General features: G+C 37.9%; 1 protein-coding gene across 1 annotated transcript in view; it reads right to left on the bottom strand.

The window, feature by feature from the left end:
- The window catches only part of ZZEF1 (zinc finger ZZ-type and EF-hand domain containing 1), a gene marked incomplete at its 5' end in the record, with an annotated part of 61004 nt that overhangs the window by 37410 nt on the left and 8411 nt on the right, over nt 1-15183 (bottom strand). Inside the window, 18 exons of the mRNA XM_082492905.1 lie at nt 113-194; nt 806-972; nt 1595-1705; nt 1792-1913; nt 2873-3032; nt 3642-3756; nt 4201-4271; nt 4574-4707; nt 5482-5651; nt 5988-6088; nt 7456-7671; nt 8862-8973; nt 9518-9666; nt 10503-10594; nt 11671-11769; nt 12812-12990; nt 13223-13339; nt 14778-14988. Of these exons, the coding sequence (XP_082349031.1) occupies nt 113-194; nt 806-972; nt 1595-1705; nt 1792-1913; nt 2873-3032; nt 3642-3756; nt 4201-4271; nt 4574-4707; nt 5482-5651; nt 5988-6088; nt 7456-7671; nt 8862-8973; nt 9518-9666; nt 10503-10594; nt 11671-11769; nt 12812-12990; nt 13223-13339; nt 14778-14988 (2408 nt within the window). The remainder of the gene's footprint in view (nt 1-112; nt 195-805; nt 973-1594; nt 1706-1791; nt 1914-2872; nt 3033-3641; nt 3757-4200; nt 4272-4573; nt 4708-5481; nt 5652-5987; nt 6089-7455; nt 7672-8861; nt 8974-9517; nt 9667-10502; nt 10595-11670; nt 11770-12811; nt 12991-13222; nt 13340-14777; nt 14989-15183) is intronic.

Raw genomic sequence — 15183 nt, 5'->3', positions numbered from 1 at the left:
ACACACACACACAGAAGCACACATCCCTTTAGACAATGGGTTTTCCACAAGAATCATAAGAAATTCCCAAGGTTGGATATATCACTTGGTTCAGAATTTTAAAGACGCTCACCTTAGGCCACTTCTCAGTGCCAACCTTTGTATCGTAACGAGTTTTTGCACCTCTGGCATCAGTAAACTCCAGGTAATCATACCTGTGAAAATTGCAATTCATTACTTCCATATTTACTTTTTAAGTTTTGGGGGAAAAATGCTTGCTTTTGGATTTTCACAAGTGCCGCATCTCAGAGTACTCTGTCACATCTTTCTGAACCACACCTGCATTGCTCCACCTGATTACTAAGGAATTTATTTCACGTTTCAATGCAATAGTCCCAGCAAACACAGACCTGCTTTCCTGCAGAACTTTCCCAACCCTTCAGAATTGGCAGTGGGTGCTAATTTTAACATCTGACACATGCCTTAACTAAGCAGTGGCCTGATATGTTACCAGGACAAACCAAGCCAACAGTTTTGCCTAAAGAGGGCAAAATAAATACCACAAGCACAAATTGTGGTGGTCACAGCAACATTACAAAACAGACCAAGGCCAAAGGAAGCAAAAATTCATAAAAATAGCATGTCTGCACATTTGCCAGAAGTGACTTTCAGCACAAGAAGTCATTCAGAATAACACATTGTATATTACGCAGGACAATGAAGAAATTGAAATGGCATGCTTGGAGTACAAGAGGTATCCTTGCCCATTACAACATGCCCTCCACAAATAGATACTGGAATCTAACACAGCACAAGACTAAATTACCTCCTTTCAGTTTCACATTTTTCATCAAATTCCACCTCAAAGTAAGTTGCCCCATGACATAGGAAGACTGAGACCTCATGGCAATTATTTTCATAGTTATGAGGAGATTCCATTGTCCACGTTCGCAATACTACAGGCTGTTCTTGTTGCCAGCTTTCCATTTCCATCTGTAAGATGAACATGCATTCTTGAGAAAGTAAAGCATTAAAAAAAAATTACCACGTTAGATTTTTGTGTCTATACTTTCAAGGTGACAGAGCTAGAAGGCTAGAGCATTGATTTACTCCTAAACTAGTTATAAAGATATCCTTGATAATCATGTTAAAGTAGCACTTGTAAAGCAAAATTCATCTAGTCTACTGGGGTAGAAGACAGTCTCACCCAAGAGGAGCCTACAAGTCTCCAGTGATAACAAAAGAGAGTCTGGATGACTAATGCAGATTTAAACATCTACACTACAGACATACTGACTATTTGCATTACCACAAGCAATGAAACTAAATGTTAAGCACATACTATTTTTAATTTTCCTCTTTCGTTCTCAGAATCCCTCCTCCTATCTGCCTTCTAGGCTTCTCATTCCAGTTGCACTTTCTGGTCATTTTGCTCATCTTCCATATTAGTACAGACACATTTCTAGTTCCTTCACTTACTATTTCATTACATTCCTGTATTTGTAGAAGTTTCCCAGCTCCTTTCAAACGCTTACCAACAGAATCACCTGAGATGTCTTTCTTGCTATTTTGCTTTTGTTTCACTGTACTACTTAGTGTCTGTATCTTTAGTTACCTTATGAGGCTCACTACAAAGGCTTTTCAGTGGTTCTATCAAAGTGCTGAATCCCTGTAGCAGAGTACAGTACGGAATGTCTAAAGTGCAAAAATCCAGCAAGAAGATGACCTAGGAGAAAACACAGGTCTCATGAAAACGCGCCTCACCATAGCCATGCTACCCGGGAATAGTACAAAATCCCAATGTTCACTTACCAGCTGACGAGTTGCCATAGCAAAGACAGAGTTACTTATTTTTTCTACTATTGTTTTGCCACTATATTGAGATAAAAGTGACTGCAAAATCGTTCTGATATTTGACAGGAACTGGCCCACATCTAAAGAGAAAAAAAACCCTTAATAGCCACCTTAAGGACTTGCTACCACAACCTGCTTTATCAAACACTTAAGCGCACAGTGATGTGCACAAGAAGACAGACAGCAGGAAAGGCATCTGCTGCCCCAAGGCAGTGACACTCAAGAGAGAAAACAGTTCAGAGAAGTTTTCTGTGATATTTGTATTGTGGAAACAAGTTATGCTTATCAACGATATTAAAAAAAAAAAAAAAGAGCAGCGATGAGTAATTTAATCAAATGGTCCAAGATTGTTTCAATAATGTCTGTGCATCAAGTAGCCTCTTCTCTGTGTAAACTTACGTGCAGCTTAACTAACAAATAAGTCTAATAATTTTTAGCTATAGCCTTACTCCATTTTAAAATGTAAGACAGGAACACAACAAACTTATTCATACACAAAGAACATAAATATGAAGTAATTTTACATAAAGCCACATCTCCATTAAGTACTTGGCCCACTGAGCTGCTGCACAAAAAAAAAAAAAAAAAAAAGGCAGCTGTAGCAAAACAGCCCTTAGAAGTGTCCAGCTTCTTAAGTTCCTTTCTTCTTGCTATTACAAACATCTAGGAAAATACATACTGCCACACAGAAGCTTATGAAAATACGGGAAATTTAAAAAAAAAAAAACAACACAAAATGTTCAAATGAAAGTCTGTAATTGTATTTCTGCCCCCTCCCGCCCCCGAGTATTTGACACCCAAAAGTTACTGAAATGTTTTCTGAAGATTCTCCCAACGTAAAATCATCAATATGGCTAAAATTCTTAGTTGCTCAATATACCTACAGATTCTGTCCTAGAGAGACTGGAAATGCTACGACGGTTATGGGAATGCCTCAGGCAACCACTAGTGAACCCCGATTACTCTGCTATTTGCAAAATCACATTTTAAAGTCCTGTATCACACCACATTTAATTCTGTATTCAATCCCAGCACTTACAGTTTTTAAGTATTCCTACAGCAAGATCCTTGGCTGAATTATCGCTACCCTTAAGTTGCAGGTAGCACCATGAAAGGAGGCTACCTTGAACAGACCAGAATAAGGAAGACAAGACTGTGCCACTCTCTTGCTGTGCAACATCCAGCATCATCATTTCACACTGAAAAATAAAGAACGTAAAAGGATATCCTCTGCTGCTGCAGAATGACATACTATACGAACTAAGTAAACTGTGTTGGACATTATCATCCCAATCACCCCACAAAAAAGATTAAATGCAACTGACAAGCAGCATATAACGCTATGAAGCAACTAATGTATTTTGGTTTGATAAATCGCAATTTTAAGTAGGAATAGCTACATATGAGTCACTCGATGTTCTCAGCACATTTTTTTCTGCATATGCAAACGACCCTCCTCCATTTACACCTCCCTTAGTGGCATGACCAATTCTAACCTCTCAATATGGGATGATTACTTCTGTTTCCTAGTGTTGATAGGGTGCTATAAAGTCTTTTCAACGCTATGGAAGAACTCCTCATCTTATACATTACTTACTCTAGCATTATGAAATGTTAATGCTTAAAGGAAAAGATTTCCATCGGTTGGAAAACCTAATCCTACAGACTTGAATAGCCATGAATAGTTTTATCCAGAAGAACAGGAAAGTTAGCTCTTTAGCATATGTCTCAGGCATGCAGCTTGTGCTTGAATTCACACAAAAATCACAGCAAAGAAGTAGGAAGAGAAAGAGTGCAAAGGCAGTTACCTCTCTTGCTGCCACTAGCAGCAGGGTATCCATGACTGATAGCACTTCACTTATGTCAAAATTTGCAGAAACTCCTTTCTCTGGTAATAATAAGAGTCCACCTGGATCTTGATCACTACAAAACAAAGATCTTCTTACTAACCAACAACAAGTGGCACAGTTCCAAAATACAAACTTAGTTATCCTTGTGACAAATCTGGAGAGATCCTACTGTATCATTACTAGGAAAATCAAAAGTGTTTGGGTTCTGATGACTCTAGACTGATTAAATCAATACAAACCATCACCATGGACAAACAATCACTTAAAAACTGGAAGACAGCCTAGAAGTATAAGAGCAATATACTGTGATTTCAGCACCAACCTTGGGCAATGTTTTATATAGCTATTTGGTTAATAAACATATTAAGTAGTAGCATTCTCCTTTCTAAAGCAAAGTCAGTTGATTATTGTGGAAAATGATTTTCCAGGGGAATAACATTTCTAAAAAGGATTAAATATGAACTTATTAACAGACGTGGGGTGTCAGACAATTATTTTCAATTTCAGAACCCCTTACCTGAAGTGGGTACACAAGGATCTGAAGGCAAGATGTACAGATTGCTTATGTTCTTGCTCTGTGATGTTTTTCTAGAAAAGGAAAAAGATTTATTTTTATGATATGTTCTGTCTCCCTCCTCTGTGAGAAATAATTCTAATTTCTGCGTTCTACTATTCATTTTTGGTAAGAAAGGCAGGGTTAGCTCCTCTTTCTTTGGATAAGCTGCAGAGAGAGAGAAGGGGGAGGGTAAAAAGAGGCAAAGAAAAAAAAAAAGGGTTTTACTTTAACAGGACAAAATATACATTATTTGACAACAAGAACTCAGATTTGTCCTCTTTTCTGTATAAAGAAAGCAGGTACTAAACAAGCAATTTCTCATTTAATGGTTTACCATCATGGTGAAGAGCTGGTGCCGCCTGGTCTGTCTATCTGGGAAAAAGATTGCTGCTCCACTGAGTAAGGTGTTCTTAACTTCCTCTTTTAGCATTTTCATTGGCATGAAGTTGCTGTCCCCCATATCCACTACTGCTCATACAGAAAGGAAACAAAATTACAAGCTCAAATTAAACTCCATCTAATATGCTAGAGGCATAACTAAATTAATCACATTCATTTACACAACTTCAAGCCCTTGCAATCCCATTATGTGCACAGAAAACGGGGAAACTTTTTGACTTCCAGCAAGAAAGATTTTTCTCAGGATATATTAATTCATTGAGTAAATTAATTCTAGGAACATTAAGACTTGACAACTATCACAGCTAATAAAGTTTTCTATATAAACTGGTTTATCTCTGGCTTGCTTTTCAGGAGACTGTTGGGTAATCAAGAAAAAAAAAAAAACTTGAATAAAGAGGGTACCATCCTACTTCCAATGAAATCTAATGTGTAATTCCCACTCTCCTCACATGGTCCACAATCTTCCCTGTGTTTCTGTAAACCTTACAGGCTCCTTCTAAGATCGTTTATATTTATATGAAATTTCAGAAATAAACAAACCCCAGTAACATTACAGTTAAAGGATCACATTGCTGGTTCATGTTTGCATGACATGTTTGAAAAGTTTTCTATTGCAGCTGCTGCCAGATTACAGGTTGTCAGGAAGTCTATAAAACCATTTCATAGGCTCAAGGAGAGTTTCATCATTATAGATTAATTAGCCCCCACTGACCTGAAGAAGAAACGAAGGAACGGTAGCTGACTTGGCCTCTAGGAATAAATATCTTTTCCCAAATATTAACTATCGCAACACACTTGTAAGCCAGAACAGACAAAACAGTTAATATATTCATAAATTACCTTCACACAAATGTCTATAAAGCTCTTCTGCAGCTTCTGTGTGACCAGATGTTTTGCTCTGAGAAGTTTCTTGAGGTTTCGCAGTTTTATTGTCTCCAGTAAGTACAGAGAAGCAGCTCTGGAGAAGCTGCAATAGCATTGTTTGAGCAGAGATGCATTCTTCCCTTGGGCTGTAACAAAACATACAACAAACAGAAGCAAAACCTAGAAAAGAAGCTCTTCTGCACCGAATAGATAATGCTATGAAAGTCACCATCTCAGATGGATAAAAAACACTGAGTAGAGAGCACATAGCCAAAAAAAGTATAGCTACCAGCTAAATTAATCTACATCTCAAACTTCTACATAACACTGTAGTTAAACACATATGGCAGCAGTAAGAAAATGTTATTTATATAAATAATGTAGTTTAGGAAGAAGAAACTGCTGCAACTAAACTAAGCATACTTTATTTATACATACACATGCAGACTGGTGCTTCACCACACAGTAAAGAAGTGACTTACTTTTGGTGAAGTTTATTGTAAAAGTTCCAGAACAGCTGCAAATCAAGGCCCGTGAAATCTAAAAATGACTTGTATTTTAATCCACTCTCCTTCTGTTGAACCTTAAAAAGGCAAAGAAAAGGCAGGATTGGAAAATTAACTCTATACAGAACACACATATAAAAAGTAAACCCCTGAGCACTGGGCTTAAAGCAGCCTCATTGCCTATAAATTTGCAGCTAACATGAAATCCAGTATGCTCTTTCATGGATATTCCAGTGTCTAAATGTGATAGCTCATGCTGAAACCTTCCCCTTCACAGAGCTACTAACAAGGATTCCCTCTCCTCTTTCTGGACGTATCGTCCCCCATCACTGTGCTCCACCACCGAAAGACTTTACAACCTCTACCTCTTCACCTAATTTGACTGAAAGTAAGTAACGGCCAAAACGAGACTGCCCATGGTTGAGAACTGAAGTTGAAAAGGCACTGATGCATGCACTGTATGAACAAAACACAATTTTGACATATACCCTCAGAAGTGGGGTACATCATACTGACATACATCAGCATATACCAGCCAGGCCTCTTAACTGAATACGTCTCACCCTAGATATTTACAGAATTATTTCAGATAAAAAGAGGACGTGTTTTAATCTATCCAACTTTTTTAGCTACCTCTCTAAGCACTTTCCCCCATGCTTGCTTCAGAAATAGCTTCATTATCTAATAAACAGTGCAGCATCCTTCGGTTGCATCTGCTTAACTCGCCTTGTAACCTGATACTGAAAAATGGTCCTTAACTCTCTTCTGGACCCAAAGTCTCCAATATAAGAAGGACATGGACCTGTTGGAGTGGGTCCAGAGGAGGGCCACAAAGATGACCAGAGGGCTGGAGCACCTCTCCTATGAAGACAGGCTGAGAGAGTTGGGGCTTGTTCAGCCTGGAGAAGACCTTAGAGCCCCTTCCAGTACCTAAAGGGGCTACAGGAGAGCTGGGGAGGACCTTTTTACAAGGGCATGTAGTGATAGGACAAGGGGGAATGGCTTCAAACTGAAAGAGGGGAGATTTAGAATGGATATTAGGAAGAAATTCTTGACTGTGAGGGTGGTGAAGCACCAGGTTGCCCAGAGAAGCTGTGGCTGCCCCATCCCTGGAAGTGTTCAAGGCCAGGTTGGACGGGGCTTGGAGCAACCTGGGCTGGTAGGAGGTGTCCCTGCCCAGGGCAGGGGGGTGGAACGAGATGATCTCCAAGGTCCCTTCCAACCTAAACCATTCTATGATTCTATGTTTTTATATTCCTAGTCAACTTCAGTAAACATACACAGAACGCTATTTTTCAGAAACCATTTTTCTTCCTCCACAGCATAGTTTTAACAGTCACTCGTACCTAGTAGCAAGACTTCACCCATTCACAATTACTGTTAGCAGTGCCTTATTACTGTTAGCATCGTAAATACGCATTTAAAAAGAACTAAGTAAAATTACCAGGTCCTGTGCCAGCTGCTGGATGAAATGAAGCGTCTTCAGGAGAAGAGTTGTGCCACAAACGGTATCATCATCCGCTTTCCGGCACTGCAAGCAGTTCATGCTCCTATTGGGCTCGTCTCGCATAGGCCGAAGATAGCCCAGAACATTCAGGCCTTGAACTCCGAGCCGTTCTGCCGTGTCTTGTCTTGTGCACAAGAACTTTATCATCAAGTACTGGAAGGATACAAACACAGCACAAGATCTGGGTTTAAAAGTTAGTACAAATTCGGCTTTTAAAAGACATGAGCAGGCATATATGAGGAGACTGCAGGAGAGGTAGGGGCACCAAGCCTTATTCCCTGTCAATCACCCCCCGAAGCTTAAAATACCGAGCCTCATTCAGGCTAAGCTTGAACTCTCCTCACATCCAAAAAAGTCACAGTGATGGTTTTGTGACCTCCACAAGCATCTGCAAAGTTAGTTAACTCATTATCAGTTCCATTCATTCTGCATATTGTTCCTTGGCTCTCTAGTTACAGCATTTTTGCAGTTTTAAAAAAATACTAGCTGCATTTAAAAACAAACAGAGGATCAATATGTAATATTTAAAAAATAACTTCTATGCAATCTGTCCACAGTGAGGTACAGAAGGCAAAGCTGAAGGGAACAGCAAGTTCTGCCATCTAAATGTACTCAGTAACTGCACACTCACAAGTCTCAGGGACTAAGGGTTACACAGACAACAGCAGGATGTCTTAGCAAGCAGTGACAGGTTTAGAAAAATTCCCAGTTGACTTATATCTGTGCACCACTACTACTAATTTCCACAGTATAAAAAAAGGATTGGAGCTGACTCCAGAAACAAGATAAACGCAGGGTCTGAAAAGCAAAGTTTCCTACTTAAGCACTACGAACCAAAACCATATTCTGCCACTCTTGGAACAGAGAAGTCTCACATTCCTCAAGGAAATCAACCTAACTGATGGAACCCCTTAGTAATTTTTTGTCGCTTAAAACAAGGGTTGAAGACCCTGGCTCTGAAAGAATAAATGCTGTAACTATGCAGTAGTTAATTTGTCTATATATTAGAATAAAGCAACAAGCATGTAATCCTTTGTAGGAATATTTCCTCACGATAAAGCCACGAGTCTGTGCATTATCACGTAATTTTGCATTAAATTTGATCCTGAAGGACCATTTAACTACAGCTATGCATGTGTATGTAAAAAAAAAAAATAAAATAAAACACAGAGGACAAAAGTTGAATCATTCATTTAACTAGAAGCCTGCTGATTTTTCCCTCTACCCAGAAGATTTATCCTAGCACAAAAGCGAGTTACATTTATTTCAAGTGGCATTACAACAAAGCACAGGGATGAGCCTCTGCTCACTGTGACTGGGAATGGATTCTCATGGTGTCTTACTTGCGAAATTCTGCATTGCTGCATTTTGACATCAACTTCATCCCATTCTTCTTCCACTTCAAACCAGCCAATAGGATCATCATCTCCCAAATCATCACATGAACAACTGCTTCTACGTATAAAAGAATGTAACAAACTTTGTAAAGAAAAATTTTAAAGAAACTGCAAAGCTGTTGATGTTCTACCCAAATATTTTTAGCATGTTCTGCCTATAAAATGAGAAGAGAGACCACAGAAGCTTTCACATACCCAAACTCTATCACATGCAAGGTAAGAAAATTAAGGAAATCTTTTTAGTCATGGTCCCTAACCTGCCCTGACTCCTAAGCAACACTGAGAAAATAACTTAATAAAAGCTAATTAACATATGATCTCCCTATAAATTATTTGTTATCAGTGATCTGCACCTCAAGTAGAAAGTTTGTTTTGTTATATCCCTTTTTAAACAGGTCTTTGAATCAAGAGGTTGAAAACAACAGCTATATACATATTTCCTCAAACACATCAAATTGAGGCTCATTAAAATCAAACAAGTAACAAATGATGCATCATCTTTAAGTCATTGGGAACAAACCTCAGTAGTTCAAGCGGCATTGCAAAAAGATCTAGTATAACATTTATTTTCCATGTATTCATTACAAAAAGTCTGCCTATACCTGTTTTTTAAAAATTGTTTGAATTCCCGCAGCTTCCATTTGTCGTAGCTTTCAAATCTTTTGAAGTGTTCCTCTGCATGGAACTTTTCTGTAGCGCTATTATAAGCAAACACCAGTCCACACTGGGCCCCAATGGCACCTCTTCGGACCTAAAAGAACAAATGCAGTGCAATGTATTAAAAAGCTGACAATAAAAAAAGGTCTTGCTTTCACAGAGAAAAAAAAAAAAAAGATATGGAAAACAACTAAATACTGACAATACTGATCTCTGGAATTGCACTTTTTGCCTAAAGAAAAGTGAAATACATTTCTCTAAATGTTATGAAAACTTAGAATAAGTCACTGAACCAGGATCACGCACATGGTTAATATTTGCTATGTTTATCCCTCTGCAAGCACCCTAGCTGGCCCAGGAATTAAACTACTGCTTTGTCTAAAATAAATCAATCAATCCAGCTGCAGAAATGTCTCTGAAGTTTTGTTCTGGCCATGAGATTTCATCACAAGGTCTTGCTTTTAAACTAGATAAAATTGTGCCAAGTGTTCAAATTACACTGATGTCTCTAAAAAGAATTTAAAAGACCCTACATTTAGTCTGAATTCACATGCTATATCTCTTGAAATCTGCTATTCACGGATTTGAAAAATTATTTTAAGTATAAGGTATATAAACCTACAAATAAATCCACACTCTTTAGAGAAAAAGCATGCACCCAAGGCTCACTGGCTTGAGTATATCACAAGACAGAGACAAAAGCAATGCAAAATGTCTTTACTGTACACTTGTGGCATCCTGAAACAATTTAAGACCACCATTTCCTTAAGTTCCCTGTGACTTACATAAAAGTAAAACCTGAAAATAACACTACTGCATGACGAATTTAAAATTTCAGTTCACAACAAAAAAGAAAAAATTCTAATTCGACTCTACCATTAGGGAAAAAAAGCAAGTCTTCTCCCTGAAAAGCACAAAGGAACTACATACCTTTATTCTAATTTGTGTCACTTGAAATGAAGATTCAGTTCCAGTAGAAAGAATGATACTTGCTCTGGTCTTCCCAGTTTCAGTAAGAAAACCTAAAGCAGCAGTGGGAATGGAATGAGGTTGGAAGGACTGCTAGCGCAAGCTCTTTGAAAGAGAATACTAAGATTGTGGGCTGAAGAGGGAAACAAGAACATGATGCTTTTCTAGTGAAATGCTCATTAGGAAGTGTTTCCAAATGAAAGAGTAGAAGACAAGTAAAAAGACTGTATCATGTTAGTACACGCTCCCACAGAGCATAGACTGGTCTCTCCAGCCAGTGTCTCTCTGGGGCTGCAGCATCCGCAGCAATCTCAAGAGTGTTTCCCCATTAAAGGTTATTAGTAACTCCCAAATATTACTTTGGCGTGTGGCTCTGTTCACTGATGTGATTCACTGTTCCCCAAACTGCGATCCATAAAACAACAGAAGCCAATCCACAAAATAACTAAAGAATAAAAATCAAACACCACGCACGAGCAAACAAAGGGGTAAAATAAGCATTCAGAATGTACCCGATTTTCTATCACAACAGCTTTCATTTACCAGTAGCACTGCACAAGACAAAACACAATTTTTAAAAAGGATTAGGTCCTTAAAAAGGAGGCCAAGAAATACAAAGATCTTTCTTTAGGCTGCATCCAGTACATAAAAACATTGCATTAACAAAGACAGGCTTTAAAGGAGAATTAATAGTTACGTGCAGTCAGTGAAAATTTCAATGATTTCTACCACATCTCTCCAACAATATTTGGGAAACTAGCAGGGAATGATTCATGACTTCAACCCACAAAATGTGCTCTGGTATAATTTTCTTGTGACAGCTCATTGCTGACTTTCCCGTAGAATATCAGTAATTCTCCCCAAAACCCAATCATGTCTTTCTTTGTTTTGCTTTGACAATAAACGGGCTCCTGAGAAACCCACACCTTGTTGTAAAACAGAATCTACATATTGTTCAGGGAGGTGATTGTTGTTGGGGTTTTTTTGTGATTTTTTACAGATTTTCCATATCATTAAACTATCAAGTAGCACCAAATATATATATAAATATATACGCAACAGCACTATAGCCTTGTTAACAGCCTTTTTTTCCGGCTGAATATTCTGGATTTTAGGTATGAGCTCTTACCATCCCCAGTCCATGGCTCTACAAGGAGGTTTTCAGGCCCTGATTTATCTTCTTTTCCCTTTACATCACATGCTTGCAGAGTTAGTCGTAATGGTTTTCCTAAATAAGAGAATTAACAGGTTTATCAAATTCATAAAATAAAAAGCCTATTTTCCAGTTTTAAGTTCCTCACACAGAAAACAAATAAAAAAACTTACAGTACTATGAGCTTTTTACCATTGTCAGACAAAAAAAAAAAGGGGAAGAAACTGGAGTATAAGGGATACAGTAATCTATCAAAGCTAAAGTTCTAGATATGGACACAAGGACAAAGAAAATCATGACAAACAATGTTCTCTCAACTGTTTGTACACTTTGGAATTCACAATACATGAAATACTACTCTTGCCCTGCAAAAGGCAGCGGGTACTCTGGGAAAAATGAAACAACTTTCAAACTTTTGAAAAGTAAATACCGATACAATAACTATATATTAATGTACTCTTTGGCACAAGCCAAGAATTCCTGACAAAACCTACCAGAAGGCAAAAAAAGGGAAAAATTCTTCATGAGAGACTAACAGTAATCTCAGAAGTTGACACTTGAGAAAATACAGATTTATCAGACAAGTGCAGTCAATACACCAAAATCTTACACCTTACGCCAGGCCACACGCAGCTCTACACCTATTACATACACAGGTTGATTTATAAAAGTGAAAATAAAGAACTGTAAGCAGATGCTAATGACATTACATTTAAACCACATTTTAAATTTGTGCACAGGCATACGTCTGCAAGAGAGACCACTTACTGAGGCTAAACACCCAAAGAAGTTAAGTGTGTTACTGGAAGAATAAAAACACTTGCTGTCATTTGCCTTTTATACAATACAAACACTATCACCATCTTGATACAGGGGCCACTATCTACAAAGTTTTCTCCCTCAAAATGGTGGCACCTGATTCAATTCTTCAATCACAGAAAGCTGATCTAATTAACAACTTTTAGGGCGGTTCAGCTTTGTGGGCTGCATCTTCTTGGTAAGAGTTGTTAATTTAGAAGTCCTATAATTTTAAACCCCAGCAGAAGTAGTAAAACAACTCAAAGGTGCATATTGTCTTAAGTATGTATAGTAAAGGATCCAACAAGTCTTCATTTACCGTATTTATACAGCAGGTTCTGTCTGACTGTTGCCATGGAAGCGATAAGGGATGAAGCCTTGTATGGAGTGTCCAGATGATCAGTGATTGTACAAAGAGAACTCAGCACTTTAGCGACACTCCCCCTGGCTAAGGCAAAGGCCAAGAGTGTAAGTTCAACCTCTGGAGTCGTACAACAGCTGGGGAGGGAAAAAATACAACAGCATGAAAAGAAAACTCAGGACGCTTTGTTTTTAAATAAAGACAAATAGTGATCACACGGAAAAATCTAAGGTGCCTGTTTCTTAATGTCTTTGAATTTTTCAAGATACTAAAAAAAACAGAGCAGGTGAGTAAAAGTGAGATAGGTTTGCCATATAAATTCTTCTAAACCATTTTCCACTACATCAAAATACATCAATACAACCTCACCTTGTTATTCTTATAAGGAAGCTATCGACTTCTTCCAAAACATTCGGAGACAAGAAGCTTGAAAAATCTGTAGAGCCCGGTGTTAGGGATAGAGGTGGCATGTGTTGCAGTGCTTTCCTAGTAAAAAGGACAGAAAATGACATCAGAATCAGAAAACAGCCTTCTAAAATTAATTAGACATTCAAATCTTCATCCTTTATACGGGTAGGTCTCTACAAATAGATTCTGAATGCAGAAAATCTATTTACACAAAGAATCTGTTCAAAAGGTAAGAGCAGTATTGCATTCTAGGTGGGGAAAGTCCAACGACTGCTAGGTAATCTTGAATCTCAGCCTCGATCTCAGATTTAATGAGACAAATAAATCAAGGGGTTCTGAATTAAATCTGTGACAGCATTAGAAATAGCTTAGTGTCCAAGTACTGCTCCATTTTAAATAGTTCTAGAATTGAGTAAGAGCTCGTTAAGAAAGGGAAAATTGCTTTCAAATTCTTCCAGATAATTACAGAAACCAAGAGAGAAACCTGTTAGCTCAGATGAGAATTTTTGTTTGATTTCCTAAGATAATGTAATAATCCCTGAAAAGAGGAATTCTTAAGCCGTTTCAAAGTCATTCTATCCAATACTAAAGTTTAGGATTTTGCTTCATAATTCCAAACACTAATTTGTAATTCCGGAATGCATGTTTTTAGTCAAGACTTCTCCATAACTTTTTTAGGCTTTATTAGCTCAGGATCCGTATTATATTTCTAACAAATATCTAAACTGCGGCACAACTGAAGGCTCTCAGTTTTAGTAAAGCTTGGAACTATGAACTTGCCTCAGATGTAAGCACGTATAAAGTTATTTAAAGTGGTTTCATAGGTGACACTAATTAAGGATAGGCTTAATGGACTTTAGCCTACAGTAGTCATTAACCTAATGACAGCAGTACTCTTAAATGGTGGGATCATGTTAACTAAGCTCTATAAAAGTTGATGTGGGTGTGTAGCGACTTTATTAGGATTCCAATCCTTCAAGTCATCGAGCAGAAGTGTTTGGCAGTCAAATGTGGAAACGTTACACTGAAAACAGCAAATCATCTCAAACAAACATCTGCACAGAGATATTGCACATAAGTGACTATATCCTCATGCAACGCACGACAAGGCATTACACAAGCCAAAATTTGCTGAAAATTAAGCTTAATTAAAGCTCCTTTCCTAAGTGGAAGGTGTCCATTATTTATAATCAATAATATTAACACAGAAAATTAATGAGTTTAGGCTTCTCAAAAATATTACAAGCCAAAGGATGGGTAAAAAACATTTTTCAGTGTCCGTTCAGTCTTGGCTTAACAACTAGATTAGATACAGCAGGAAGGAGAATTACACTTGTTCTAGTACGTGCAGATGGATAAAAGAAATATCAAAATTTAAACAGCACGATAGCTAAAACGATGTTTAAACACCTCAGTGGAGGGAGTGGAAACCAATTACACAAGGTAGATTAGTTTACTAAAGCTGGAAGTATTAAATAAATATATAAATGACACACCATGGAAGTTTGGTACTTACTGAGTATTTTGTAAAATAGTGTGAACGAATGCTGGATTTGTTTCCATGGAAGCTGTTACCAGAGAGGTCAGCAGAGACCAGTACCAGATAGCTGAAGCATCACACACAGAGACGCCCACCTTCTTAACTCTTTGATAACCGATGGCCCTGAGTCCATGGATTCTAGTGTCACAGCCATCACTAAGGCAACGCTTGATGTTTATCTGTACATCTGTCAACACACAAAATAGAATTTTTTTCCCCATTTCTTCTGCTGGATTAGATCCAGAAGAATCTAGATATTCAAAACAGTAATTACTGCAAAACCTCTTAGAAAAATGGCAGCAGATATGCAACAGTACTCCCACATAGAGACAACTATATATGTGTTTCTTCACCAGGCACCCTACGATTTGGAAAATTTAGC

Source organism: Vanellus vanellus (assembly GCF_965231255.1).
Source record: "Vanellus vanellus genome assembly, chromosome: 19".
NCBI lineage: Eukaryota > Metazoa > Chordata > Aves > Charadriiformes > Charadriidae > Vanellus > Vanellus vanellus.
The sequence above is the reverse complement of the archived record's forward strand: the minus strand, read 5'-3'. Positions and strand labels throughout refer to the sequence as shown.